Source organism: Ogataea philodendri (assembly GCF_020536065.1).
Source record: "Ogataea philodendri strain CBS6075 chromosome Unknown scaffold4, whole genome shotgun sequence".
NCBI lineage: Eukaryota > Fungi > Ascomycota > Pichiomycetes > Pichiales > Pichiaceae > Ogataea > Ogataea philodendri.
This window is the reverse complement of record NW_025763821.1, coordinates 232,086-257,322: the sequence shown is the minus strand read 5'-3', so window position 1 is coordinate 257,322 and position 25,237 is coordinate 232,086. Positions and strand designations below refer to the sequence as shown.

The 25,237-nt window shown below is 51.5% G+C and overlaps 25 protein-coding genes across 25 annotated transcripts; 14 read left to right on the top strand and 11 right to left on the bottom strand.

Moving 5' to 3' along the window:
* Positions 1–14: 14 nt before the first annotated feature.
* Positions 15–338, top strand: OGAPHI_001110 (uncharacterized protein; the record flags this gene model as incomplete). The annotated part of the gene is made up of 1 exon (XM_046201837.1): positions 15–338. One exon carries the CDS (start codon positions 15–17, stop codon positions 336–338), a length of 324 nt encoding a protein of 107 aa, XP_046064020.1.
* A 33-nt stretch (positions 339–371) lies between these two features.
* On the bottom strand, positions 372–1,619 carry OGAPHI_001109 (uncharacterized protein; the record flags this gene model as incomplete). Its single annotated transcript, XM_046201836.1, has 1 exon — positions 372–1,619. One exon carries the CDS (start codon positions 1,617–1,619, stop codon positions 372–374), a length of 1,248 nt encoding a protein of 415 aa, XP_046064019.1.
* On the top strand, positions 1,243–1,905 carry OGAPHI_001108 (uncharacterized protein; the record flags this gene model as incomplete). Its single annotated transcript, XM_046201835.1, has 2 exons — positions 1,243–1,642; positions 1,721–1,905. 2 exons carry the CDS (start codon positions 1,243–1,245, stop codon positions 1,903–1,905), a joined length of 585 nt encoding a protein of 194 aa, XP_046064018.1.
* Positions 1,906–1,963: 58 nt separating this feature from the next.
* OGAPHI_001107 (uncharacterized protein) lies at positions 1,964–2,776 on the bottom strand (the record flags this gene model as incomplete). Its single annotated transcript, XM_046201833.1, has 1 exon — positions 1,964–2,776. The coding sequence occupies one exon, from the start codon at positions 2,774–2,776 to the stop codon at positions 1,964–1,966; it is 813 nt and encodes a 270-aa protein (XP_046064017.1).
* OGAPHI_001106 (uncharacterized protein) lies at positions 1,973–2,869 on the top strand (the record flags this gene model as incomplete). Its single annotated transcript, XM_046201832.1, has 1 exon — positions 1,973–2,869. One exon carries the CDS (start codon positions 1,973–1,975, stop codon positions 2,867–2,869), a length of 897 nt encoding a protein of 298 aa, XP_046064016.1.
* Position 2,870: 1 nt separating this feature from the next.
* OGAPHI_001105 (uncharacterized protein) lies at positions 2,871–5,762 on the bottom strand (the record flags this gene model as incomplete). The annotated part of the gene is made up of 1 exon (XM_046201831.1): positions 2,871–5,762. The coding sequence occupies one exon, from the start codon at positions 5,760–5,762 to the stop codon at positions 2,871–2,873; it is 2,892 nt and encodes a 963-aa protein (XP_046064015.1).
* Positions 5,763–5,942: 180 nt separating this feature from the next.
* OGAPHI_001103 (uncharacterized protein) lies at positions 5,943–7,376 on the top strand (the record flags this gene model as incomplete). The annotated part of the gene is made up of 1 exon (XM_046201829.1): positions 5,943–7,376. The coding sequence occupies one exon, from the start codon at positions 5,943–5,945 to the stop codon at positions 7,374–7,376; it is 1,434 nt and encodes a 477-aa protein (XP_046064013.1).
* OGAPHI_001104 (uncharacterized protein) lies at positions 6,698–7,273 on the bottom strand (the record flags this gene model as incomplete). The annotated part of the gene is made up of 1 exon (XM_046201830.1): positions 6,698–7,273. One exon carries the CDS (start codon positions 7,271–7,273, stop codon positions 6,698–6,700), a length of 576 nt encoding a protein of 191 aa, XP_046064014.1.
* A 57-nt stretch (positions 7,377–7,433) lies between the features above and the next one.
* OGAPHI_001102 (uncharacterized protein) lies at positions 7,434–8,168 on the bottom strand (the record flags this gene model as incomplete). Its single annotated transcript, XM_046201828.1, has 1 exon — positions 7,434–8,168. The coding sequence occupies one exon, from the start codon at positions 8,166–8,168 to the stop codon at positions 7,434–7,436; it is 735 nt and encodes a 244-aa protein (XP_046064012.1).
* OGAPHI_001101 (uncharacterized protein) lies at positions 7,969–8,886 on the top strand (the record flags this gene model as incomplete). The annotated part of the gene is made up of 1 exon (XM_046201827.1): positions 7,969–8,886. The coding sequence occupies one exon, from the start codon at positions 7,969–7,971 to the stop codon at positions 8,884–8,886; it is 918 nt and encodes a 305-aa protein (XP_046064011.1).
* A 6-nt stretch (positions 8,887–8,892) lies between these two features.
* OGAPHI_001100 (uncharacterized protein) lies at positions 8,893–9,838 on the bottom strand (the record flags this gene model as incomplete). The annotated part of the gene is made up of 2 exons (XM_046201826.1): positions 8,893–9,127; positions 9,201–9,838. The coding sequence occupies 2 exons, from the start codon at positions 9,836–9,838 to the stop codon at positions 8,893–8,895; spliced, it is 873 nt and encodes a 290-aa protein (XP_046064010.1).
* Positions 9,330–11,060, top strand: OGAPHI_001099 (uncharacterized protein; the record flags this gene model as incomplete). Its single annotated transcript, XM_046201825.1, has 1 exon — positions 9,330–11,060. The coding sequence occupies one exon, from the start codon at positions 9,330–9,332 to the stop codon at positions 11,058–11,060; it is 1,731 nt and encodes a 576-aa protein (XP_046064009.1).
* Positions 11,061–11,109: 49 nt separating this feature from the next.
* Positions 11,110–11,712, top strand: OGAPHI_001098 (uncharacterized protein; the record flags this gene model as incomplete). Its single annotated transcript, XM_046201824.1, has 1 exon — positions 11,110–11,712. One exon carries the CDS (start codon positions 11,110–11,112, stop codon positions 11,710–11,712), a length of 603 nt encoding a protein of 200 aa, XP_046064008.1.
* A 409-nt stretch (positions 11,713–12,121) lies between these two features.
* On the top strand, positions 12,122–14,206 carry OGAPHI_001096 (uncharacterized protein; the record flags this gene model as incomplete). The annotated part of the gene is made up of 1 exon (XM_046201820.1): positions 12,122–14,206. The coding sequence occupies one exon, from the start codon at positions 12,122–12,124 to the stop codon at positions 14,204–14,206; it is 2,085 nt and encodes a 694-aa protein (XP_046064006.1).
* On the bottom strand, positions 12,931–13,131 carry OGAPHI_001097 (uncharacterized protein; the record flags this gene model as incomplete). Its single annotated transcript, XM_046201821.1, has 1 exon — positions 12,931–13,131. One exon carries the CDS (start codon positions 13,129–13,131, stop codon positions 12,931–12,933), a length of 201 nt encoding a protein of 66 aa, XP_046064007.1.
* A 63-nt stretch (positions 14,207–14,269) lies between the features above and the next one.
* OGAPHI_001095 (uncharacterized protein) lies at positions 14,270–16,126 on the top strand (the record flags this gene model as incomplete). The annotated part of the gene is made up of 1 exon (XM_046201819.1): positions 14,270–16,126. The coding sequence occupies one exon, from the start codon at positions 14,270–14,272 to the stop codon at positions 16,124–16,126; it is 1,857 nt and encodes a 618-aa protein (XP_046064005.1).
* Positions 16,127–16,237: 111 nt separating this feature from the next.
* OGAPHI_001092 (uncharacterized protein) lies at positions 16,238–18,994 on the top strand (the record flags this gene model as incomplete). Its single annotated transcript, XM_046201816.1, has 1 exon — positions 16,238–18,994. The coding sequence occupies one exon, from the start codon at positions 16,238–16,240 to the stop codon at positions 18,992–18,994; it is 2,757 nt and encodes a 918-aa protein (XP_046064002.1).
* On the bottom strand, positions 16,804–17,700 carry OGAPHI_001094 (uncharacterized protein; the record flags this gene model as incomplete). Its single annotated transcript, XM_046201818.1, has 1 exon — positions 16,804–17,700. The coding sequence occupies one exon, from the start codon at positions 17,698–17,700 to the stop codon at positions 16,804–16,806; it is 897 nt and encodes a 298-aa protein (XP_046064004.1).
* OGAPHI_001093 (uncharacterized protein) lies at positions 18,091–18,780 on the bottom strand (the record flags this gene model as incomplete). Its single annotated transcript, XM_046201817.1, has 1 exon — positions 18,091–18,780. One exon carries the CDS (start codon positions 18,778–18,780, stop codon positions 18,091–18,093), a length of 690 nt encoding a protein of 229 aa, XP_046064003.1.
* Positions 18,995–19,021: 27 nt separating the features above from the next.
* OGAPHI_001091 (uncharacterized protein) lies at positions 19,022–21,274 on the bottom strand (the record flags this gene model as incomplete). The annotated part of the gene is made up of 1 exon (XM_046201815.1): positions 19,022–21,274. The coding sequence occupies one exon, from the start codon at positions 21,272–21,274 to the stop codon at positions 19,022–19,024; it is 2,253 nt and encodes a 750-aa protein (XP_046064001.1).
* A 74-nt stretch (positions 21,275–21,348) lies between these two features.
* OGAPHI_001087 (uncharacterized protein) lies at positions 21,349–25,155 on the bottom strand (the record flags this gene model as incomplete). Its single annotated transcript, XM_046201810.1, has 1 exon — positions 21,349–25,155. One exon carries the CDS (start codon positions 25,153–25,155, stop codon positions 21,349–21,351), a length of 3,807 nt encoding a protein of 1,268 aa, XP_046063997.1.
* Positions 21,904–23,014, top strand: OGAPHI_001090 (uncharacterized protein; the record flags this gene model as incomplete). Its single annotated transcript, XM_046201814.1, has 2 exons — positions 21,904–22,278; positions 22,610–23,014. The coding sequence occupies 2 exons, from the start codon at positions 21,904–21,906 to the stop codon at positions 23,012–23,014; spliced, it is 780 nt and encodes a 259-aa protein (XP_046064000.1).
* Positions 23,231–23,929, top strand: OGAPHI_001089 (uncharacterized protein; the record flags this gene model as incomplete). The annotated part of the gene is made up of 1 exon (XM_046201813.1): positions 23,231–23,929. The coding sequence occupies one exon, from the start codon at positions 23,231–23,233 to the stop codon at positions 23,927–23,929; it is 699 nt and encodes a 232-aa protein (XP_046063999.1).
* Positions 23,963–24,496, top strand: OGAPHI_001088 (uncharacterized protein; the record flags this gene model as incomplete). The annotated part of the gene is made up of 1 exon (XM_046201812.1): positions 23,963–24,496. The coding sequence occupies one exon, from the start codon at positions 23,963–23,965 to the stop codon at positions 24,494–24,496; it is 534 nt and encodes a 177-aa protein (XP_046063998.1).
* On the top strand, positions 24,968–25,192 carry OGAPHI_001086 (uncharacterized protein; the record flags this gene model as incomplete). The annotated part of the gene is made up of 1 exon (XM_046201809.1): positions 24,968–25,192. One exon carries the CDS (start codon positions 24,968–24,970, stop codon positions 25,190–25,192), a length of 225 nt encoding a protein of 74 aa, XP_046063996.1.
* Between the last annotated feature and the right edge of the window lie 45 nt (positions 25,193–25,237).

Below are 25,237 nucleotides of genomic sequence, written 5' to 3'. Positions count from 1 at the left end.
TCCACTTATTTTTCATGTCGCTCCAGGCAAAGTACGACAACTTCCAGCAGACCATCGAGTCGCTCAACACGAAGATCGTCCAGCTGCACGCGCAGGCCGACGAGCACGCGGTCGTGCTGGAGACGCTGAAGGAGGTGCCTGCGGAACGCCGGTGCTACCGCATGATTGGCGGGTCGCTTGTGGAGCTGCGTGCGGGCGAGGCGTCGAAAGTGCTGGCCGAAAACCTACAGGGCATGAAGAGCACGACTGAGAAGCTCACCGAGGAGCTTAAGACGCAGCAGAAACAGTTTCTGGACTGGAAGGAGAAAAATAACATCAAAATAGTCAAGGCTAATTAATGAGACGTGTTTATACAGTGTGCTTTTGGAGACTCATTCTGTCTTTTCCTTGTCGAAGTGCTTGTTGCCCGAGAACACAAACAGAACCACGAACGCAAACCACCCAATGACCACGGCCAGAGCACTGCTCAGGTACACCCACGAGTTGGTGATCTCCCAGGACCGCGGGTACTCGTCGTTCGCGAGGTGTCTCACGGGCACCGTGGTGGACTCGTCCACGAAACTGTACCCGTCGCGCTGGTAGAGCACTTTGTAGGTGAACATGCCGTGGCGGTCTGGAATCTGGAACGTGGTGGAGTAGATCTGCGACGAGTTCTCCTCGCGAGTAGGGACCAGGTTCAGTCTGTAGTATGGGTCGAGCATGACGTACTCGAGCTGCACGTCTGTGCGGTTCTTGAACGGCACCCATTGGTCGCCGTTCCAGTGCGAAAGCCCGATCTCGTAAGTGGTTGTGTCTTTGATCTTGTAGCCGGCGTCGCCGTTCTCGTTGTAATGCTTGGTGGAGGTGGCCTTGATCAGGCCGGAGATCTGGAACGTCCAGTTCACGAGCGCGTCCACAACCTCCTCGTTGAACGAGGCGTCGTGGAAACTGGCGCTCGAGCCCGTCCAGAACACACGGGCGTTGTTCAGTCCTTGGAACCCGACAAACAAGAACCCTTGCGACCCTGAGTGCCACGTGGAGTCTGTGCTCAGACGGCCCTCGTCCACGTTCACCGTGTACGACGTGCGAGGCGCGCGAACCACCGGCACCAGCAGCTCGCTGTTGGACAGCAAAGCCACCGACCCGTCGGTGTACGAGATGGACTTTGCCGACGGCAGCACCACGGTGTTCTGCACCTCGGGGTCGTCAAGTGTTTCTCCGTTGTGATAGTCTTTATATTTGTACTCTTTTGGACTTGGGAAAATGCCCAATTCGTTCAGGAACAAAGCAACGTCGGTTTGGATGCCCTTGTTGTCGGAGATCACAAACACATCTCCGCCGTCCTGGACAAACTGGAGCAGCGTCTCTGTTGGGACGAGGTCTCTGGACGTGGTTGGCAGCACCAGAATGTTCTGGTACCGTCTGAATCCGTTGGTGAACAAATCTGGCGACGGGGAGTCTGGACCCACCAGGCCCAGCTCCAGGTCGAAGTTTTTGCTCTCCAGCGTCTGGAAAAGCTTGGAATACTGCGTGGTGAACTCGGGCAGTCGCGAATCGTACAGCACGAGCGTCCTGCTGTCTGCCAACGCCGACGAGACGGCCAATGCCAATGGGGTCAGAAGAAACAAGAGAAAAAACATGAACAAAAAAAAACGTGTTCGCGGTTTATGACTTTAGAGAAGGAGGAGTTTGCTGAGGCGTACAGACGTTTGAACGAGGCCGAGGCCGCAGCTACGGTAAGTGGCAGGTTACAATTGGACTAACGCGTGTCAGCACCTGGAGAAGATGTTGGACGAGATCGAGAGCAGAATGGAGGAGTTGGAAAAGAGTGGCAACAACACAACAGAAACCGTTGAGGAGCCGGTTTCTAATGCCAATGAAGTGCCCCAGCCACAAGAGAACGAAAAACAGCCCGCTGCTGAGTGATTGATAACCCGGTTATTTGTATTTCTCGGACATAATAATTTTATTCATTATTTTATAACTACGTGTCATGCCGATCGAAGCGTACAACGACAAAGTGGTGCTTGTGTCGCCAGAAAACCCAGACACCAAGGTGTCGGTGCTGCTGTACGGAGCCACCGTCACTTCCTGGACCATCGAGGGCAAGCAGCAGCTGTGGCTTTCGTCGGCCGCAAAGTTGGACGGCACAAAGCCGGTCAGAGGAGGTATCCCGCTTGTTTTCCCTGTTTTCGGTAAAAGCAAAGCAGACGGGTTCGCAGACCTGCCTCAGCACGGTTTTGCAAGAAACTCCACCTGGGAGTTTCTGGGCCAGACCAAGGAAAACCCGCCAACTGCCCAGTTTGCTCTCAGTCCAGAACAGGCCAACAAAGACTTCTATTCCAAGTGGGACAACGGAACAAACGATTTCACCCTGTTGCTCACTATCCAATTGAGCCCAGACAGCCTCACCACGACCATTGAGGTCTCCAACACAGACTCCAAGTCGTGGAAGTTCAACTGGCTCTTCCACACGTACCTGGCCGTCAACGACATCGACGACACTCTTGTCAACAATCTGCCGGGCGAGACGTGCTATGACCAGCTGCTCGCCGAAACGTACGAGGAAAAGGCTCCGGCTATCGATTTTAACGGCGAGCTCGACAGAATTTACAAAAACGTGTCCTGCGACAAGCTTTTGCAAGTGATCGAGCTCGGTAAGGTCGTCCACAACATCGAAAGACATAACCTGCCCGACGTGGTTGTTTGGAACCCATGGACCGAGAAGTCCGCTGGTATGGCCGACTTCGAGCCAAAGACCGGCTTCCACAAGATGGTTTGTATCGAGCCGGGTCATGTCCACGATTTCGTCACGCTCGAGCCGGGCGAGTCCTGGACCGCGTCCCAAGTCATCAAGAAGGGCGACGCCATCAAGCTCCAGGCCATCTAGTCTAGTCTGTCTCGACGCCATTTGATTCTGTTGGTTTTTTAATAAAGTCTTCCTCTGTGGTTTTGGTAAACGGGTTCGGTGGCAGTCGCGGGTTCACAATGTACTCGCCACTGTCCAGCTCCGGGAACCGCACCTTGATCTTTCCTGCCACTCCGCCAGGGATCCACCACCTCGAACCAGTGGTCTTCCCTGAAGGAGCGGGCAGACCGTGCGGGAGCAGAAAAGTAGATTCGTTGATGTTCTGTGCAAGAACCAGAGAATTCACCCCCAGAAACTCCACCTTGCGGCTCTCGTACAGCTGTTTCTCGATCTGTGACATGATCGTCTGGTCCGCAATGTCCAATTTGGCGTGGAAAATGCCGTAAACTGGCTTGTGGTCGCTAAACTTGATATCGTAAGCACAGCCGTACTCCATCTGTTTAAGCTCCACGTTCTTGCTCCGAGCAAGACTCAAGATCCGATCGGTCCATGCAGGGATCCGCTGTTTGTCAGAAGTATCGTAGGTATCTGTTCCCCGATCAAACTTGTACGTTGGCGGGAAGTTGATGGCCATCTCGTCAAAATACGGGAATGATTCTCCAGTAGCCATCTGTTTGTTCAACTGGTCGTACTCAAACAAAGGAGAGTACTGGACATCGTCCAATTGAGTGCGAACCTCTTCATTAGGAAGATCTATGCGGAAATTGAAGTCTCCAACCCAGAAAATACAGTCAAAGTCCCGGATGCTCTTGTTGTGTCTGAACCGTAAACCGTTTGCAATAGCTTTGTAATTTTGGTGTCTTTCGTCAACGTTGTGGTGGCCAGCTGCCAAATGCGATGTGATAAAACAGAACCTGATGGACGACGAGTAGTCAACGGCTATCGCCACCCCTCCTTTATTGGCAGAGATTCCTCTGAACCCGGTTTTCTTGAAACTGGTTTCAACGTTTCCAATATACTCAAAACCTTTTTCCTGCACAAAGACGAGGTTCAAAATACCACCGAGTTGCTCGCTCTTTAGTAGAGTGTATGAACACCCTTCTTTAAACCAATTCAATGTCTCCTTAATCTTCTTTTCCCAGAAAATCTTGATGGAAGCGTCGATATTGAGCATTTTTCCGGGACTCAGTTCCACCACTTCCTCGAGACCAATGGCAACAACGTCGTACTCCTGGTATTTGTCCGGGTACGGGAAGAACCACGAGGTGAGGTCGCCATCGTATTGTGTGGCATTCACATTGAATGTTCCTGTCCATATTTGAACGTCTTTGGTAATAGTAAAGACGTCTGCTTTCTTCTCGAGTTCTGCAAGAACAAAGTCATGAATTGGGTCGTACAGCTCCACGGGCGACTGCGAGTCCCGTTGTCCAAGCAGCTTGTCAAACTGGTTCTGTTTGGATACGTTGACAGACGATGGAGACGAAACGTATTTCTTGGACCGTTCAGCCACTTTCCCCACAATTCCGCCTGTTTTATTCTTAGTCTTTTTCGAAACGTAACCTTCGATCATTCTCTGCAACGTTGCTCCGTTCTCGCTCCACAGAAACTGGTGCTTGATCCAGAACTCGGGGCCCGGAGTGAAGTTCAAGAACTTGAAGAAATAGTCCAGAACTTCTGCAGAAACACCGGCTTGGATAGTGTTTGATCTCTCTGTTGAGTTCAGTGTGTTCACCAACAACACGCCAGATTGTCTTCCGATGTACGTTCTGGAGTCGTTGTCGTAACAGAACGCTTCGTATGTCTTTAGAATATCGGAAATTTGGTGCATCAGTGGAGACAGATAATGGTAGCTGGACTTGAATAGCAGCGAGTTAGGCACCTCCACTTTGGTGTAAGATAGCTGGTCGCCCCAGAACGCCGAGTTCTGGATCATGGACAAGTACCGTCGACTCAGTTCCGGCTGGTCACCGCTCTTCGATAACGCATCAATGACGTGCACGGCGCCGTGTTCGAGAATGAGTGTTTCGAAATGTTTGGTGAAAGCGACATTGGAAGCGTCCTCTGACTTGGGGAACTCGATCTTTGTAGACACGAGCTGCGATTCGAGCTTCCATACGAGCGGGACGTTGCCGCTGAGCTGGACAAGTGCAAAACAATAGTCTTTATTTGTTAGGATGATTTCTGTCTCGACAAAGTTTGAGACGTTCCCGCTGTCGTCAGCACAGAATGGTCCAAATATCAACGACCCTTTTCGACAGCTCTGTTTCGATATGATTGTCAAGAGTCCCTCGTTTTCGTTCACGGTCACCGACTGAGCAAATCCTCTTATCATGGAGACGAGGAACTGGCCCGACTCGAACGCGCGGCGCTCCTCTTTTCCGAGTCGATTGCGAAACGACTGGAAACTCTCGATCATGTTGCGGTTCCATGCAAACTGTCCGTCGTAATCCTCGACGGAATTGAGCGAATAGGACGATCGAGTTCCTCTTGCGCCTCGCTCCTGGGTTCTGGAAACAAGGTCGAAATGCGGCGAGTAATAGAACGTTCCTGTGGCCAAAAGCTTGACGATTGAGTAGACTGGCAGTTCTGGGAAATCCTCGTGGGTGTGGACTCGATCGTCAAACAGAACATAGTCGTAGGAGTCGTTGCTCAAACAAATAAAGGTGGCTGCTGTGATTCTAAAGATCTTCTCGTTGATCCTCACGGACCCGACCTCCGAGCGGCCGCTGACAAACCCAAGAAATATAAGGCCCTTGATGCACGTCACTCCCAGGAAAGCGTGCAATTCTGCGCCGGCGATTCCTCGAACCTCCACAAACTTGTGTAGCGGAACAAGGGACTCGGGCACAAACTCGATCACGCACCGCGATTGGGTCCCCTTACCAGGGTTCCCGTGCATGTCTCTCAATAGAAGAGCAAATCCATTGGAAACGAGCGCCACGGACCGCGGGTTCTTGTTGAGATATACCTTCATGAGTAGAACAAAAATAAATATAGAATAAATAATTATTTCAATGGCTATTGTTTCTGACGGGTTTCGAGATCTGTGTTTGGCATGTCGTCAGGGCGATGTTGAGCTCGTCGACAAGTACATTTCGCAGGGAGTCAATGTAAGTACCGGGAATTGGCATTGTTCTAACGCCAGATGAATCAAATGGACGAATGGGACTACTCTCCGTTGATCTTGGCCTCTATCTGTGGTCACGAGAACGTGGTGCGATTGCTGTTGGAGAAAGGCTCAATTGTCAGCAGAGACACTTTTGAAGGGTCGCGGGCCATATATGGTGCGCTGACAGACTCGATCCGCACGTTGTTGTTGTCCTACGATATAACCAAAGCTGTGGATGTGACTCAACCGTTTGCCTCTCATATCTCTGCTTTATTTCAGAAACCTCGGTTCACCACCGCGGATCTGCGCATTGGCGAGTTCTGTTTGAACCGGTTTCTTCTGAGCTCGATGTCCAGCTACTTCCAGACGACAGAGATCGACCTGAGCAAGTATAGCGCTCGCTCTTTGCAGTTTCTGTTTGAGTATATTTATCTTGTGCCGTCTTTGGATCTAAACGCGGTCAAGCTCGACGAGCTCCGCGAGCTTGCGCAAGTCACAAACCTCACATACATGCAAATCGCTGTTGACCAGATCGTGAGCCAGAAAACCGCAGCCGACATCAACAAGGCCAAAAACATCATCCAGCACACAATGTACGAGAACGCTAGACAGAAGCTGAAAAGTCTCGTTTCCAAGATCATCGACCACCATATCACCAAACCTTTGGATATTGACCTTACCAACGCAGACAAACAGAAACTCTTGCGCAGTTGCAATGCCGACTTGGTCTTCAAAGTCAATATCGGCTCAACGTCGCATTATTATCCCGTTCACAGAGCAATTTTGTCCAGAGCGGAATACTACCTCACATTATTTGTTTCTGGGTTCCACGACACGGCGATCTTCGAGGATCTCGAGCAGGACGGTGTCGTTGACCTTGAAAAACTGTACATGGAGCCAGAATTAATACCCGTCATATCTCTGCCGTCGTCAGACACTTTAGAGGTTTCGCAAGAAACAACAGAGATCCTGCTCCAGTACTTGTACTTCGACGAGGCGTCGATTCCTCCGGAAAGTGCCATGGACACGCTTGTCATTGCCGACTCGCTGTTCTTGGACCGGCTGAAAACCATGGCTGCCATTAGTCTATCGTCGATCGACGATTTTTCCACGGTCAACATCTCGGTGTACGACATTCTGCGTGCTGCGTGGGAATTCAAAGTGCACCGTCTGGAAGATCGCGTGGCACACATCATTGCCAACCAGATCGAATCTTTCATCAAGGATCCAGAGTTTAAAGAGGTTATTTTGGAGTCTTCGAGCCGGATCAGTGCCAGACAGGAGTTTGACACTATCGAATTAATTGACGATATCCGGTTCCATTTGACGAAAAGATATGCTATAGACCAAGAGGGAGGAACTTTAGATCCGACCATGACGCGAGTGGAGAGCGAGGAGTATCTGGAACGGTTACAAGAGTACGAACACTACATCGAGGAGATGGACCTAATTCTGCAAGATCTGGGTCTCAACGCCTAAATACAACTGACAAATTGAAATTAACGCGTACACGCTTACCTAGATACGTTTATTAATCTAATTCTTCTTGGCAGTTCTGCGTTTGGTTTTCAAGTGGGTCTCTGGGAGCCAGGACTCGTCGACTTTCTGGGGAGCCTGTTTTTTGGAAGGCTTGTCTGCCGGGAGTTTTTGTTTTTTAGCGTCCTTCTTCACGGTTCCGAAATAGTTGGCTCCGAACAGGGAGTAAAGCAGGTAGGCCACACCAACAAGCGAGGACACCAAAACGGCTTCCAAGACAAGCAGTTTTGGGTTGAAGATGGAGATTTTTGGATCGTCCACCTGAATGAGCTGGTTTCTAGAACCGAGCATCATGAGTTGCTCTTTGAAAACAACGTAGATAGAAGGAACAACGAGGTACGAGTCTGGGTTGAGGTCGATTCCGATGTTTTGGGAAAACTCCACAATGTCCTGGCTGGCCACAGAAAGAGGACCAATGTTGGAAGCGGTGATGTTATATAACACGTCGCCGGTGACAGGAGAGATCAACTTTCCGCCAACGCCCAAAACTGTACATTCTTCGTCCTCACCGTTGTAGAATTTGTAGTTCAAACTGATGGTTTCTCCGTTCTCGATGTCGACAATGGCAGATGGCACCTCTTGTTTATCTTTGATCAAGTACTCCACTCTGAGATCGAACGGTTTTTCTGCCGTTGGCTTGAAGTTGCCCTTCACGATATCCGGCTTTTCTTTCGTATCGGCACACAGTGCGGAAACGGCTAATGCTAAAGAGGCAAACACAGTTGACAACTTCATTATGAAAGATGATTATGTTTTTTATGTTTTTCGTCGAGAAAAAATAGCCATCGAGGCAAGCACACGGAAATCGTCCTTTGCAAAACTTGCGTCGATTTCTTGCCCAATGTCTTTTGAACACGCCATGAGTGTTTTGAATTTGGACCCTGTGCCTTCTGTTGAGCCCGAGACGTTGCAGACCATGGCTCTTGACCAATTGGCCCAGTTGCGTGGCCGGATCGAGTCCCAGATCGACGCCCTCTTGTCTCGCTTGAGGGCACAAAAAGCCGACATGGATACACCCTTGGTCACCCCAGACGGGTTCCCTCGTACAGATATGGACGTTGTGGAGGTGCGGCTTGTTTGCTCGCAGATCATTCGTCTGCGCAACGACTGGCGCGCGATCTCGTCGTTACTTCAAACTAAACTCGCCGAGTCCTTCAACTCTACAAACACATCCTCGCCACCGTCCAGAATTCCGTTCGCCACAGTCGACCTCGTCGCCGAAGAAAGCCCAGCACAGCTCGCAGGACTCGCCGTCGGCGACAAGCTCGTCTCGTTCGGCCGTGTCAACGCTACAAATCATAATAACCTGAAAGCTCTTGTCTCTGCGGTGGCAGAAAACGTTCCTGTGGACCTAACTCTATTAAGAAATAATACCCTGCACACAATCAAGCTGGTTCCCTCCAAATGGAACGGACAGGGTCTTCTGGGATGCAAATTTACCGTGATCGCATAAGATCCTTCATCCCCCGTGAAGAGTGCTGGTAAACGCAATCACGTCGCCGTCCTGGAGCTCGTACTCGTCCTCGCCCTCCAACTCCCAGTCGGTGTCGTTGATCAGCACCAAAATACCCGGCCGGATCGTGTCGTCCTCGACAAAAACATCATAATCCTTCTGGTCCACTAATAGTGTCTTGGTTATATGGTACATCAGGTCCTTTATGGTTGGATTTCCCTCCGTGGAAACAGCACACTGGCTTTTGCGCAACCCGCCAAAGATCACATCCAATCCACCCCTGTTTGTTAGTCGCCAGCTCAAACTCTACCTACAAAAACTCCACCTTAACGTTCACAGATGGCATGGTGGATGAAAAGAAAATTTTGGAGTGCAGAGATGTTTCCCCACAGGGAAGAAAGCCCAGCTTAAAAAATATTTCATCATCGGTCACACTTTGAAAGATGCTTTCGAATCCATCAAAAAAGTACAAGAAATTTGTGCCTTTGAAACTTCCTAATAGACAATGGCCAGACAAGACGTTTGAAAAACCACCCCGCTGGCTCTCCACCGACCTTAGAGACGGAAACCAGTCTCTTCCAGACCCCATGTCTGTCGAGGAGAAAAAGGTGTATTTTAAGAAGCTGGTCGAGATCGGGTTCAAGGAGATTGAGGTCGCATTCCCTTCTGCCTCGCAAATAGACTTCGATTTTACCCGGTTCTGTGTCGAGACTGCCCCAGAAGACGTGTCGATCCAGGTTCTTTCTCCGTGCCGGCCGGAACTGATCAAACGGACAATCGAGTCTCTGACCGGAGCCAAACGCGCCACAATCCATCTGTATTTAGCCACCTCTGACTGTTTCCGCAATGTCGTGTTTGGTTTGTCGAAAGAGCAGACTTTGCAGCTTGCTACCGAGTGTACCAAATTGGTCAAGAGTCTCACCAAGGACGACCCTAAACACAAAGACACCATCTGGTCGTACGAATTCTCGCCAGAGACTTTCAGTGACAGCGATCCAGACTATGTTGTCCAGGTTTGCGAGAGTGTAAAGGCCGCCTGGGAGCCGTCACACGAGAACCCGATCATCTTCAATCTTCCAGCCACCGTCGAGATGTCGACTCCAAACGTGTATGCGGACCAGGTGGAATATTTCTGCACTCACATTTCTGATAGACAGTCTGTTTGTGTTTCTTTGCATCCGCACAACGACCGTGGCTGTGCTGTTGGTGCTGCCGAGCTGGCACAGCTTGCGGGAGCAGACAGAGTCGAAGGATGTTTATTTGGAAATGGAGAGCGGACAGGTAACGTTGACCTTGTGACGCTTGCACTCAATCTGTACACACAGGGAATCCATCCGAAACTCGATTTTTCCGACATCAAGTCTGTGATTGACGTTGTGGAGAGATGTAACAAAATTCCTGTTCATCCTCGTGCTCCTTATGGAGGCCAGCTTGTTGTTTGTGCATTTTCTGGCTCGCACCAAGACGCAATCAAAAAAGGTTTCGAAAAGAGAAAGGATCCAAAGGAGTACTGGCAAATTCCATATCTTCCCCTGGATCCGCAGGATATTGGCCGTACCTACGAGGCCATTATTCGTGTGAACTCGCAATCTGGAAAGGGAGGTGCTTCGTGGATCATTCTGCGCAATTTGGAGATGGATCTTCCTCGTGGCTTGCAAATCAACTTCTCCAAAGTTGTCCAGGATGCCACCGAGAAGAAAGGTAGAGAGCTCAAGACGAACGAGATCGTGGATCTGTTCAAGAACGAGTATCTGTTGTACAACTTTGATGAAGAGGAGACTCTGGAGCCTGCTGGTCATCTGTTCAAACTGGACAATTACGAATTGACCAACAAATCGGACAAAGTGAGAGAACTGAGTGCGCAGATGTCGAACTACGAAGGGTCTGTTTCTTACAAAGTTATTGGAGAGGGAAATGGTCCGATTTCTGCGTTTGTGAACGGACTGAACAAGAAGTTCAAGTCCAAGTTCCAGGTGGTGAACTACCATGAGCACTCTTTGGGAGCAGACTCCAACTCCAAGGCTGCGGCTTACATAAGCTGCAAAGTGGACGACGAGCACTTAATCTGGGGTGTCGGCATCAACGAGGATGTCAGCACGGCCAGTTTCAGCTCTTTATTGAGTGTCATCAACCAGGGAATCCGGATGGGTGTCATTAAAGAAATGAGAGCCTGAGGAAATTTACTGTTTATTATTAATTTTTTTTATTTATTAATTTACTTTTATGGAACCATATAATGATTTGAGCCGGGACGAGCTGATACAGCGTCTTTTGGCGCTGGAAAAGGAGTTCAACGGCTATGTTGACGAGTCTAAGGAGCTGGAAGAGTTTCTGGAGTCGGAAACCAACCGACTGACCCAACAGGTGACAGATCTCCAGACACAAAGCGCAAAACTGCAGGACCGTTTGGACGAAGCTCGAAAGGAGAACCAGAGCTATCTTCACCAGATCAGCACGCTAGAGGACGATAAGAAGACACAGATTGACCAGTTGACTGCCAAAGTGCGAACGCTCGAGCGACAGGTGATCGATACGGAGGTGGCCAACGACGGGCTGGAGTCGAAGCTGCGCATTCTGGAGCTCTCGAAGGGCAACGAGGATGCACGCACAGGCGAGCTGCTTGAGCGACTGGCCATTTTGGAAGACGACAACATCGAAAAAGACCAGCTTCTCATAAATACCCAGCAGCGGGTCAAACGACTCGAGACGGAAAACCAGTTTCTTCTGCAGCAGCGCGAAAAGTACGAGAAGATCAGTAAGCTCATGACCATCAACAGAACAGAGCTCAAGGTCTCCAAGTTCCAGACCCCTCCCATTAACGACTGACGACACCACAGCATCTGGTAGCATTTGACACAGCCTTGATTTTTATTTTATATAGGTTGGGCATGAAAAAAAATGTTTTTGTATCGTGTATATGTCTGATATAAACCAACGGCGCACAAAGCTGTACAATTCGCGTGTGATCCGCACAGAGACGGCGGATCCGGCGTTTACGGCGGGGAAAGATCCCGTCACCGGAGTTTCGGCGAAGCTGGACGTGGAGAAGTTTGTGCAGTCTCGAGAGTTCGAGATCAAGGAGTTTGAGCTGTCGAAGCTCAGATCGCGATACTCCTCGGCCACGCGGGTGTTCCAGAGTCTTCCGCGGGCGATGAGACGTCGTACGGCGAGCCACAACGTGAGGCGGGTTCCGAAACGGCTGCGTGCGCGGGCTCTTCGAGAAATGGGACTATCGATGAAGGAGCCCACAGGACTGGAAACAAAGGGCGTGGACAGTCAGGGCCGTCCCGCAAAGGCCAAGCACTCGCGTGGGCGAGAGCTGTATCGGCTGAGACGCCAGGAAAAACTGCTCCGGTACGCTGCTCGGCTGAAGCTGTCAGGAAACTTAATAGACGGGGAACGTGTGAGCGCACGGACGATGAAGATGCGGTCCAAACTGCAAGCGCTTAAGGAGCGGATTGATGAGCTGAGCGAGCTGAAACAACAACAGGTTAACAACTCGGTGGGATCGATCGACTGGACAGGAATTAATCAACGTGCTACCATAGACAAAATATCCACCATCAGATACTCCTCGCGTCAACGGGACTACAAGTGGCTACCTACACACGTCTGGCATGCTAAAAGAGCTCATATGGTGAAACGGTGGGGGTTCAATGTGCCCTACGAGCCAACCATGAAGTGTTTCAGACAAACAAGTCGACAAAGCAGGATCAAGGGATGCGTGGGTTTTGACACATCGTACATGAACACGGTGATTCTCAAGGGAGATGGGGTTTTTGTGCTTATTGGAGAGCTGACCAATGACGAGGCTACAGGGAAGAAGTACCATTCAAAAGGACGAGTCTGGGAAGGGTTTTTGATGCTCAACGGGGAACACTTGTGTCGCTCTTTAATTTGGTGGATCAAGTCTGGGACCGAGTGTGTTTTACGGTTCCATCCGTCAGTCTACGATGTTTTACTTGACCATCTGGTCAACCATGCCAAAAATGTTGAGTTTGAGGATTGCAGATACTCCCTGGGGTCGTTGACGGTGACTGGTCCTCAGTCTCTGTGGTCATTGGCCTCTGTGTTGCATCCTTCGATTTCGTCAGAGGCTGGAAGCACATTTGAGAAGCTTGCAGGACTCAACGAGGTTTCTGCTCTTCCTGTTGGGTCGACGTTTAGCATGTTCATAGATGATCCTCGTCTTTGGCCCAAACCAGTCAGACCAACGGGCAAGTACGCAGACGTGCTGGATCTCATTATAGACGTTCAAAATGGAAAGGCAACAGACAGATCTGCGATCGAGGCGCTTTTTTCGAAAGAAGGTCGCGTTGCATCCTACCACGGCCAGCCGTCGCTCAAACAGCTTGGCCAGCGTCGCACGCCGGAGTTTTTGGGCAAACCAATTCCAAAACTAGAGTCCGACCCGCAAATTCCTGTTGTAATCGTGAAAACAACACAGGGACTCGTTCTGTTTGCTCCATGGCACTGGATTCTGCCGATATGGCACCAGCTCGTACACGTCCCGCATTTCTCGATGGGAGGAACAAAACAGCTGAACCAGCTTGGATTCGAGAAGGGCGAGCTTGGGTTTGCCGACTGTGTGTTTACAAGAGCCGGATTTCTTGAAGGCCAGCTGAAGATGAAAGAGCTGGCCACCAAATGGAGCAAACGGCCGAAGAGCAAGAGGTTCAACATTTCCAAGCTCAACGAGGCCGGGTCTCCGTTCGGCTGCGATTGGAGGTACCTCCAGCTTCTTTGGAAGTATTTGGGAGAGCTTCCTGAGGTCGAGGACCATTCGGGCACCGAGTTCACTGAGCTTCAGGAGAGAGTGGTGAAGACCAAAAGAGACGTTTTCGAAAAGATTCAGGACACTATACAGAAAGACGAGACGTTGGCACAGCTTGGAAAGCCTGTTTTTGCACAGCTTCCAATTGAACTATACCGGGGCGAGCACCATAGACCTTCAACAGAGAAGCTACCTCTGGTTGCAATTCAATTTAGCATGCTGAACAGAGGCCATCCGCACGACAATGCACGAATCTACAAGATTCCCGAGACTGAGTACAGCTCATGGATGGATGCTGCCAACAAGAAGACTATACAGGGCAGAACCGTGGCCTTGGAGAAACAGTGTCCAGGCAAAGAGCATCTTATTGGCTATGTCACGAGTGCCACGTTCAATCTGGCACAGGGCAAAGGCACAGGAGTTGGATTCATTGCATCTAAAGCGTACGACCATCTCAACTTCAACAAGGCCGACTTCGTGCTCGTTCGCAACGTGGGCAGTACTGCCTGCCACCTTGCCCAGTGGAAGCTTGTGGCTGTGCAGTAAATAATTTCGGCCCAAATAGGAATATTTATTTGTTTACAAAACAGAGATCTGTCTTTCTACACTATGACGTTTCTTCCCCCACGAATGGCCAACACGCCCACTCGTGCACAGACCCCCACCCGCAGCCGGTCGTCACTTAGCTCGGCAGGCTCTGCCACGCCGGTGCCGTCCTCGATGTCGCGGACCCGGACCCCTGGTCCATCGTCCTCGTCTTTGAGACGGCCCACGACTCCGCGAGTGTCGCTGGCGAGTCCCGGTCCTGGCCTGCGTGCCCGGTCGTCCATGTCGAACATGAGCACGCCAATGCGGCCCAGCAGCTCGCTCAGCTCTCACAGCTCGTATGGAGCCCAGTCGTACCAGGGCACAATCAAGGTTTCGGTGAGACCACGGCCGCTGCAAACCACTGCAGGCAATCTGACCGGCAACTGGAACATAGACAGAGTGGACAACACAATCAGCAACCACGAAACGGGCGATTTCCAGTACGATAACGTTTTCGAGCCGTCAGCTAACAACTCCGAGGTTTACGCAGACGTTGTGCAACCAGTGGTGACCAAATGTCTGGAAGGATACAACGGCACTGTTTTTGCATACGGAATGACAGGTTCGGGAAAAACGCACTCAATGCAAGGTTCCGTTGACGAGAACGGATTGATTCAGCTGTGTGCGGCTGAACTGTTCCGGAAACTCAAGTCTGATTTCGACGCTTACAAGGTTGGATGCTCGTATTTGGAGATCTACAACGAAAAACTAATCGACCTGCTCAACTTTGACGGGTCGCCGGTAGACGAGCTGCGAATCAGAGACGACCCGACGTTTGGAGTCCGTGTGGTTGGACTTAGCGAGCACTGGGTGGCCAGCGAGCACGAGTTGGTCGAGGTGGTCCAGAAAGGTGATTCGGCGAGAAAGACCAGCTGTACCGATTTCAACGATCGGTCGTCGCGTTCGCACGCAGTTCTGCTGATGCGCGTGGAGATGAAGCAGGACAGCAGCACGCGGCACTCGACGCTGTGTCTGTGCGATCTTGCCGGTTCGGAGAAGGCTTCGTCGCAGACGGAGCGGCGCAAGGAAGGAGCATACATCAACAAGTCGCTGCTTGCGCTGAGCACGGTGATCCAGAAACTGTCGCAGGGCTCGTTCAACCACATTCCCTACAGAGACTCGAAGCTGACGCGGCTGTTGCAGCCGTCCTTGAGCGGAGAGTCAATTGTGTCGATTCTGTGCACGATCCACCTTTCCAGCAGTACGATAACAGAAACAATCAACACACTGCGGTTTGCGGCTCGTGCCAAGAACATTTTGATGAACGTGCGCAGAAACGAACAGCAGGAGCCCGAGAAAGAGAGGTACGAGTTGTTGTTGAAGGAGAACCAGCGCCAGAAGCAGGAGATCGAGGACCTGAAGCGTGGGCAGGTGAGCAAGCGTTTGTGGAGCGGACCAGGCGAGGACGTTGCGCAGCTGAGTGCCGAGAACCTTATCTTGAACGAGCGACTCGAGCACATGAAACGGCTACACGACACAGAGAACGTCCAGTCCGCGATGGAGGTACAGGAAAATATACAACAGCTGATCCAGTTCGACGTGAGCGACCCGCGGTTTGCAGGTGTGGTTGCCAGTTTAGAGAGACAGCACAAGATGCAGGTCAGCCAGATTGAGGAAATGAAGTCCTATATTTCGCATCTGGAGAACCAGCTGCGCAACCACATTGGAAGCGGAACACAGACGGCTACGGTGAGCGGATCGGACAAGGACGAGGAAATTGCCGACCTTAAGCGGCAGCTGCGTGGCAAGGACTCGATCATCAGCGCGCTGCGACAGTCGACGAAAGTGCGCGACACCATCAGCGGCGACAAGCGAGGCAAGTTGTTTCTACGGCCGATCGAAAACACCGTTGGTGGCCAAAAAGAGCATATTAAGTAGGATCCCTTATTAGCTGGTTTTTAGTTGTATTTATAGGCACGGGGTAACTTTTTTTTTCACTTTGAAAAGACACCAAGAGCAAAAAATAGATTTTTCTGTTTACATCGATCAATGGCCTCGGATAATCCGTATGCTAGCAAATTAACCAACCCGGACACTGACATCGAGCTTATTGGCAGAGACCAGTTTGAGGACGGGCTGTCCACGCGGTTTGCGGCCAAGACGGTGGAGGAGACCGTGCAAGAGTTGGACACAAACGAGACCAAGGGGCTTTGCAATCAGAACGACATTGTTTATCGGCGTTCGATCCATGGCGTTAACGAGCTGGAGGGCGAAGAAGAGGAGTCGTTGTTTATCAAGTTCGTGTCGACCTTCTATGGCGACCCGATGATCATGTTGCTTATCGGATCTGCTGGAGTGAGTTTCTACATGGGCAATTTGGACGATGCCATCAGTATCACCGCTGCTGTTTTAATTGTTGTTACTGTTGGGTTTGTTCAGGAGTACCGTTCGGAAAAGAGTCTGGAGGCTTTGAACAAGCTTGTTCCGGAACAGGCCCATCTGACACGAAACGGCACTACCGAGACGGTGATGGCCATGACTCTTGTTCCGGGCGACCTTGTTCGCTTCCAGGTCGGTGACAGAATCCCAGCAGACATCAGATTGACTGAGTCTGTTCACCTGACCATCGACGAGAGCAATCTTACTGGTGAAACCAAGCCTGTGTCAAAGAGTCTGGACGTGGTGTCCAAGCCTATGCCAAGCATTGGAGAGAGATCCAATATTGCGTTTATGGGAACGCTTGTGCGGGACGGCCACGGGGCGGGTATTGTGATTGCCACCGGCCACAAGACCGCGCTCGGCAGCGTGTTTTCCATGCTGTCTTCGATTGAGAAGCCAAAGACTCCGTTGCAGAACGCCATGGGCAAGCTTGGCCAGCAGCTTTCTTTCTTCAGTTTTGCTGTGATTGGTGTGATTGGACTGATTGGTGTGATTGAGGGCCGCTCGTGGCTCGACATGTTCCAGATCAGTGTTTGTTTAGCCGTTGCTGCTATTCCCGAGGGATTGCCGATTATCGTGGCAGTGACGCTCGCACTGGGTGTTTTGAGAATGGCCAAACAGCGTGCCATTGTCAAGAAATTGCCTAGTGTTGAGACACTGGGCTCTGTCAACGTGATTTGCTCAGACAAAACAGGAACGCTCACCCAGAACCACATGACCGTCAGCAAGGCCTGGACCGTCGACATGAAAACGAGCCATCTGGCCGTGGACGGCAACAAGCACCTGCCGGACAACGTCGACAAGGACGTCAAGTACATGCTGGAGTCCGGAAACCTGTGTAACAACGCCAGGTTCTCGGTCGAGAAGGAGAAGTTCTTGGGAAACCCAACAGATATTGCAATTATTGAGTCTTTGTCGTCTTTCGGCATGGACGACCTCAGAAACACAAGAGTGAGAACCAACGAGTTGCCTTTCAACTCGAACAGAAAATACATGGCCATTTGCTCGCATTTCGGTGACAAGTCCAAATCCGAGACGTTTGCTAAAGGTGCCGTGGAAAAGATCGTGGCCATGTCCAAGATGTACTACACCAAGACTGGCGAGATCAAACCTATTAATGACGAAATTTCCAAGCTGATTTTCAAGATGGCCGACGACCTGGCCAGCGACGGGCTACGTGTGCTTGCGTTTGCCAGAAACTCCAAGTCGTTCGACACCGAGCCTTCTGACCTGGTGTTTTGCGGGCTGATGGGCATGAACGATCCTCCGCGTCCCCAGGTGAGCAAATCCATTGCATCTTTGCTGAGAGGCGGTGTGCACGTTATCATGATCACGGGCGACAGCGAAGTGACTGCTCTGAACGTTGCTCGCAAAATTGGCATGCCATTGACCGATCCGGAGCGCAGCGTGCTGACCGGCGAGAAGATCGACGCCATGTCCGAAGAGGCTCTTTCCGAGGCCATTCAGTACGTTTCTGTGTTTGCCAGAACCACTCCTGAACACAAGGTGGCCATTGTGCGTGCTTTGCAACTGCGTGGAGACATTGTGGCCATGACGGGAGACGGAGTGAACGACGCCCCGGCTTTGAAGCTGGCGGACATTGGTATTGCTATGGGTAAGAACGGAACCGACGTGGCCAAGGAAGCTGCCGACATGGTGCTCACAGACGACGACTTCTCGACGATCTTGCACGCCATCAGAGAAGGTAAGGGAATTTTCAACAACATCCAGAACTTCCTCACGTTCCAGCTGTCCACGTCTGTGGCTGCGCTATCGCTGATTGCTGTATCGACCTTATTTAACCTGCCAAACCCGCTGAACGCCATGCAGATTCTGTGGATCAACATTCTGATGGACGGTCCGCCAGCCCAGTCGCTCGGCGTGGAGCCTGTTGACCAGGAGGTGATGAACAAGCCGCCAAGATCCCGGTCCGAGCGGATTCTCACCGTGGCTGTTCTCAAGCGCGTGCTCACCGCTGCCTTTTTCATTATCATCGGAACCATGTACGTGTACGTGAGAGAGATGAAGGACTCGGTCACCAGAAGAGACACCACGATGACGTTCACGTGCTTTGTGCTGTTCGACATGTTCAACGCTCTGGCGTGCCGCTCATACTCCAAGTCGGTGTTCCAGCTCGGCCTGAAGAACACCATGTTTAATTACGCGGTTGGAGGCTCGCTACTGGGCCAGCTGTGTGCGATCTACGTGCCATTTTTCCAGTCCATCTTCCAGACCGAGGCCCTTGCTGCCAGCGACCTGCTCTACCTGGTGGCCATTACCAGCTCGGTGTGGATCGTGGACGAGGTCCGCAAATACCTCAGACGCAAAAACGCGAGTTATACGTACGGTTACTCGACGGCTGTTTAGAATTAGGTAATAGATAATGATTCCTATTTAGTCTCCACGGATCAGTCTTTCTGTCAGCGCTTCCAGGTCCTCCATGGTTTCTGGCTGTTCGTACTCGATCACACGTGGCTGTTCCGGCTCGGGGCGGGCGTGTGGCTTGTTTTCGAACCATCTTGGCTTCTTGGCCGGTCTTTCGTCGTCGGAGTCGCTCTCCTCCAGGTCTGCGTCCAAATCTGCGTCCAAATCGGCCTCTGACTCCGACTCTGACTCGCTCTCCTCCGCCAGCCGCTCCAGCTCCTTTCTACGGATCTTCTTCTCCTGCCGCTTGCGCTTGGCCACGTCCTTGTCCTCCACATCTGCCAGCTCCATCGACTTCTTCTCCTGCGCCACAAACTGCGCCTTCTGCTGCTCGGCTGGCCCCAGCTTGTGGAAGTCGTCCTCGTCCTCCAGCTCGTAGATCGGATGCGCCACTCCCTCGTCGTCGAACTTCATCTTCGTGCCTGTGCCGCGGTCCTTCGACGACAGCTTCTTCGACAGAGCCTTTTTGATGGCCCGCTTCGACGTTGGCGCGTCCAGGTCCGGCTCTGCTCCCAAATCGTGGTCCTGCCGCTTAATCGACATGAACTCGTCCTCCTCGTCGCGGTCGCTCTCCATGTCGGCGTTCAGCTTCAAGTAGTGCTCCGACAACACGCCCTGGTTCGTGCGCTCAAACATCTTGTCGTACTTGGTGCGCACCTTCTTGGCCTCGAGCTCGCCATCATCGGTGGCCTTTGCCAGCAGTTTCAGCTGCCGCGAAGTGTTCTTGCGCTGTTTCTGTTTCTCCAGCTCGGCGTCACCAACCGGAAGTTTCAGCTTTGGCGTTCCCGGCAGCCCCAACGACTTGGCAAACTCGTCCAATGGTAGCTCCTTCAGATTAAACACCTCCTTGTCCTTCTGGATATACACAGACTTGCAGTACGAGATGAACGCCTTCTGGCCCAGATACTTGAGCTCCGGGCTCTTGAAACACAGCGACTGGATCTGGTCCCGAATGCTCTTTTTCTTGGAGTTTCTGATGTTGAGCTTTTTCGGCTGAATCTTGCGTGCGTCCATGCGTTTCACAAACGCGTCCTCCTCGCTTGGTGTAAGCATCAACATCGACTTCCCAGCACGACCTGCCCTCGCAGACCGCCCCACACGGTGGATGTACGTGGCCACGTCCTCGGGACAGTCCAGCTGGACGACCCAGTCGATGGCCGGGAAATCGAGGCCTCTAGCCACAATATCGGTTGCGAACAGACAGCAGTTGCGCGACTCGGTGAACTTGACCGTCGTCTCCAGCCGCGCTTTCTGTTTCTGCCGGCCGTGCAGCTTCATCAGCGAAATACCCGGTTGCAGCTTTCTGAACGTTTCGTAGATAAAGTGCACCTGCTTCGACGAGGAAACGAAAACCAAAATCTTGCTGTCCAGATGCGACTTGATGAAACTCCAGAGAATGTCCAGCTTGTCCTGCAGTCGGATCACCACGTACGACTGCTCCAGAGACTCTGGTGTCGTGGTAGCATCCGAACTCGTGTTGACGTACTTCGGGCTCACAAGCGACAGTCGTGCCAGGTCCTGCACGGATTTGGTCTGTGTGGCTGAAAACAGCAGCGTCTGTCGTTCTGGAGGCAGGTTGCAAACGATATCGTCCAGAGTTTTTTTGAATCCAAGGTCTAGAATACGATCGGCCTCGTCCAGAACAAGCATCTGCAAATTGTCCAGGTTCAGCGTCGCCGACTGGTCCATGTGCTGCAATAGACGGCCTGGAGTGCCAATCAGAATGTTCATCTTGCCAATCCGGTCCTTCTCAAACGAATAGTCCTTGCCTCCAATCACCAGTCCAGCAGAAAACGACGAGTACTTGCCAATCTTCAGCAACACCTCGTAGATCTGCATGGCGAGTTCCCGTGTTGGCGAGATGATTAGCGCACCCACACCGTCAAATTCGTTCCAGTTCTCGTGGATAAGCTTCTCAATCACAGGAATCAAAAAGGCCAGTGTTTTACCGGACCCGGTTTTCGCAGCGCCGAGCAAATCGTGGCCCTTGAGCGCCAAATGGATCGTGTCCCGCTGGATATCCGTCATCGTCACATAGCTGCTCTCCTTGAGCCCCTTCAGCGTGCCTTTTGTTAATGGAAGCTCCTCAAACTTGGTGAACTGCTTGACCTGGTCGTCCTCCAGCTCGTCGATCCGCGCCCGAAGAGCCTCCAATTCTTGAGACGCCAACTCAGAAAGCTTCTTCTGCTCCTCGCGTGTGTGTCTCTTCTTGATTTTGGCCATTTGTACAGAGATCTATGCTACTGATATTTTTCAATTAATTTTTTCTCGTTAGCCAAATTTTTTTTTATTTACAATTACACAGCCTTGCTCTGGAGCATCATGTCGGCTTTCTTCTCTTCCTGGGTGTCTTCGAACTTCATCTTGCGCGCAAGCTCTGTTTTTGTGAACTGGAACCGCGGGTCGCGCACACTGAACTTGTGCTGCAGCAACTCGGTCGCAGTTGGCCGGCTGTCGGGATCTGTCTGGAAACACTGGTCCAGGAAAGCAGAGCCTGTCTCGCTCATCATCTTGCGAGTATCTTCAGGGATCGGAGGAGCAGACTTGGCTCCAAGCTTGAAAATGGCTCCGGCAATCGCAAAGTCCGACCACGGCCGTTTTCCAGCATACATCTCCAAAACAACACACCCCAGAGACCAGATATCCACCTTGGCACTGTACCCCTTGTGGCTGGTGTTGTCGATGATCTCGGGAGCCATCCAAAAAATGGTTCCTTGGAACGACATCGCCGACTCATTCGCATAGATATCCTTAGCCTTCTTGCTGATACCAAAGTCGCTGATCTTGCAAATTCCGTCCATCTCCAACAGTAAATTGTCTGCCTTGAGATCTCTGTGTAGTATACCCTTGGAATGGATGTAGCTGAGTCCTTGGAGAACCTGGCGGGTCAGGAACTTGATCAGGTCCTCGTCAAAACGTCCGTACCGTCTGATCAGATGTCCAACAGATCCACCGGAAACATATTCCAGGAAAACACTGTAGATATTGTCTTTCTTCTCAAAGCCCAAGTATTGCACTATGTTCACATGATCCAGGTCTTTCAACGAGTCAACCTCTGCACGGAACGTGTCCATGATCTCCTTGGTTTCCCGTTGCGACGTGAACCGTTTGGAGATCACTGTCTGTTTCACAGCAATCATTTCTCCGGTGGTGACGTTCAATGCAAGGTACACCTTGCCAAACGTTCCAATACCGATGAGTTCACCCTTGACCCACGCAAACTCTTTGTACTGGCCCTTGTGGTTCTTGAGCTTGTTCACGTAGCTAGCACGGTTACCAGGAGTCACCTCAACCACCTTCTGTCCCCACATCTTGGTGCTTGTGCGTCTTAACAAACTGCTCGACCTGTATTTGTCCTTGCGCTGGGCCTCTTTCTTGGCCTCCTGTGCAACGATACGGATACTCTTCATGCGGTGGATCTTTCCTGACGGTTCTGGTGGTTTCAGATGGCCCGAATAGTCTGCCTTGGCAGGCACTTTCTCCTCAGCAACCGGCGAAACCGGCGGCGAAACTACCTCGTCGATGATCAGCTTGTCAAGATCTGTGTTGGGGAAGTAGATCTCCAAATTGTCGTACAGAACCTCTGCTGGAGGACGGATATCCAAGAGCGAGTCTGACGAAGAAGAACTGATGTTGGTGGCCACCTTGACGCTCTGGGTGTCCGAGTTGGTTGTTTTGGACGGAGCTTTGGCAAACAGACCTTCGTCAGAATCCACGCTGTCGCCGTCGCTTTCCTCTAGTTCAGGAGCGTTCTCAAACGTGATTGCGTTTTCTTTGAACGGATCAAACCCGCCACGTTGGGTCCGAGACCGCTTGATCGTGTTGGCTCTCGTGACAGTGCCGCCGCTGAGCTTATCAGGAGATTCTGGGAGCGGTGGAGGCGGTTTGCGGCTAGACTTCGTACTTCCCGTCATGGATATTGGTGAAGAATCTGGAATAGGAGGAGCTGGCGCCGAACGGTGAGCCACAAGACTGTCACGACGCATAAACGGCGATTCGCGTTTCTTGTCGAAATCGATCTCCTGCTTCTCTGAGCGAATTACACGAAACGATGCCTGGTCTGGGTTCGACGTGGTGGTGATCGACCGTGCACGAGTCAGAGAAGAGCTTGTTGACCGTTTAGGCTCGATAAACTGTCGTGCGTCCTGATTCATGTAGTCCTTGAAGTTGAGGTAGTCCATGCCGTTCTTGTTGGCCTCGAGCAAGTACTTTGGTGTCTGGTTGACGCGTTCGAACGAGTTGTCGCTGGTCAAAGAGTGGAACGAGTATGTGGACAGCATACTGCTGTTGCGCTCAAGACCTTTCTGGACGACCAGGATCTTCATGGTCTCGCCAAAAAACTTGTGTTTCATCAACTCGGCAAACGTCTCATCGTCCAGTGGTGTTCCTGGGTCGCTATTAAACCCAGTTAAGCAAAACTCTGATTTGAAAAACGGCTTCATGTTGAGTACAGCAAGAATTCTCTTCTTAAACTTGTCGATATCGTCAAACTTGGCAGCATCCAGCCGCGTGAACGTGATGTTGTCCTTGGAAATCAGTACAAAAACGTCGCGGTTGTTGCGTGGAACAGGCCGGAACTTCTGGTCAAGCACAAACGGCGACTTTGCGGGCGGAACTATGGTGGTGGCAGACGAGGACAACGACTCTCTCGAGTGCAGAGTCGATTTTGTCACCACAGGGATCGTCACTCCAATCGGAGACGGTTTCTTGCCGACTGGTCCCAGCTTCTCGAACTTGGAGTCGATATTCTTTTGCTTCCCGACCATGAACGACTTCTCGTGCGAGTTCTTGCGATCATTAGGCTTTTTCATAGAACCATGGGCAGATGCTGGGCTGATCGGCGAGTCTGTTGACTTTGGCGCTTTCGGGAACGTATAGTCTGTGCGCGACTTGCCAAAGAACTTGTTGAATATGTTTTTCGGAGTGGTGGACTCGTTGATGGAACCTCGGGAGCTTGTTCGTTCGTGTCTTTTTTGGAAAGACTCTACCACCGGCGTGCTGGCCGACTGTGTGTTTGAAGACGGTGGCGGCGGACCACTAGTCCCAGTCGGATGGTTGCCAAACATGGTGGTGAAGAAAGACGACTCGGAAGAGCTGTTTTTCTGGTGTCTTTTGAAAAACGGCTTCGAATGGTGGCTGTCTGAGTTTGTGTTGTACAACTGGCTAGACGAGTCCTCAATCGTAGACAACGGGCGCGGTTTCGGGACAGAGTCTTTGTCGCTGGTGTACAATGGCGCGGTGCCCGGCTCTTCAACCGCCAATGGCGGAGCAGACGCAACAGGCTGCAGTTTTTCTCCCAGAGTGCGATGCTCGCCCGACCGGTCGGCCTCTGCGGTTTGGTCGAGCGACGAGTCGTACGAAGAGCCAGAAATCAGTGAGATTGTCGGACTCGGAGGCTCCAATTTGGGCATAGACGCTTTTCCCAGGGTCTTGCGCAACAACTGAATAAATCTGCTGGGTGTGGAGTTATCGTCAGTCACCAGGAACGGGATGTACTTCTTGAGTTCGTCGTACGACTGCAACTTAAGAAATTCATTCTGAGCAAGCCGTTCGTTTGTAAACAGATCGATCCAGCTCTCATTAAACTCGTGTGTCTTGAACCAAACGGTTATATTCTCCAAAGTCCATTCTTCAGGGTTGCTTACATTCCACGAAATAGACGAGCTATTCGAATGGAACCCACGGGATATTCGTCTCGACACCCGAAACTGAGTCTGTGACTGATCTGGCTGCGGGGTCTCGAAGGAAAACTGGTTTTCATCAGACTCTTCCGGTGCACTAAGAATAGCTGAGAGCTTTTCGTTGACTTGTCCGTAAAGCGGCTGGTTCTCGGCGCCGGGCTCTCTCTTGGGCACTTCGAGGCTGCGCGCGTCGTGAGAAACCTTGATAGGGATGTTGGAGGGCGCAATTCGGTTGATGGAGGTGTCTAGGGTCAAAGAGGAGGGAGCGATATGCTGGGATTTGGCAGGCTTGGTGGGGATGGCTCGGGAGTACGGCGAGTCCTTGGACGCCTTGATCCTGCTGTTGAGAGCCCCGGAGTTGGAGATCTCGCTCGGGATCTGGTCGTACAGAAACTTGGGCAGCCGGTCCGGGTCTTTGGACATGATCAACAAGACAGGAATTTCTAGCGAATTTGTTTGAGATGGGTGATTACGTAATCAAACTGGGGAGTGGTGGATGGAAGCA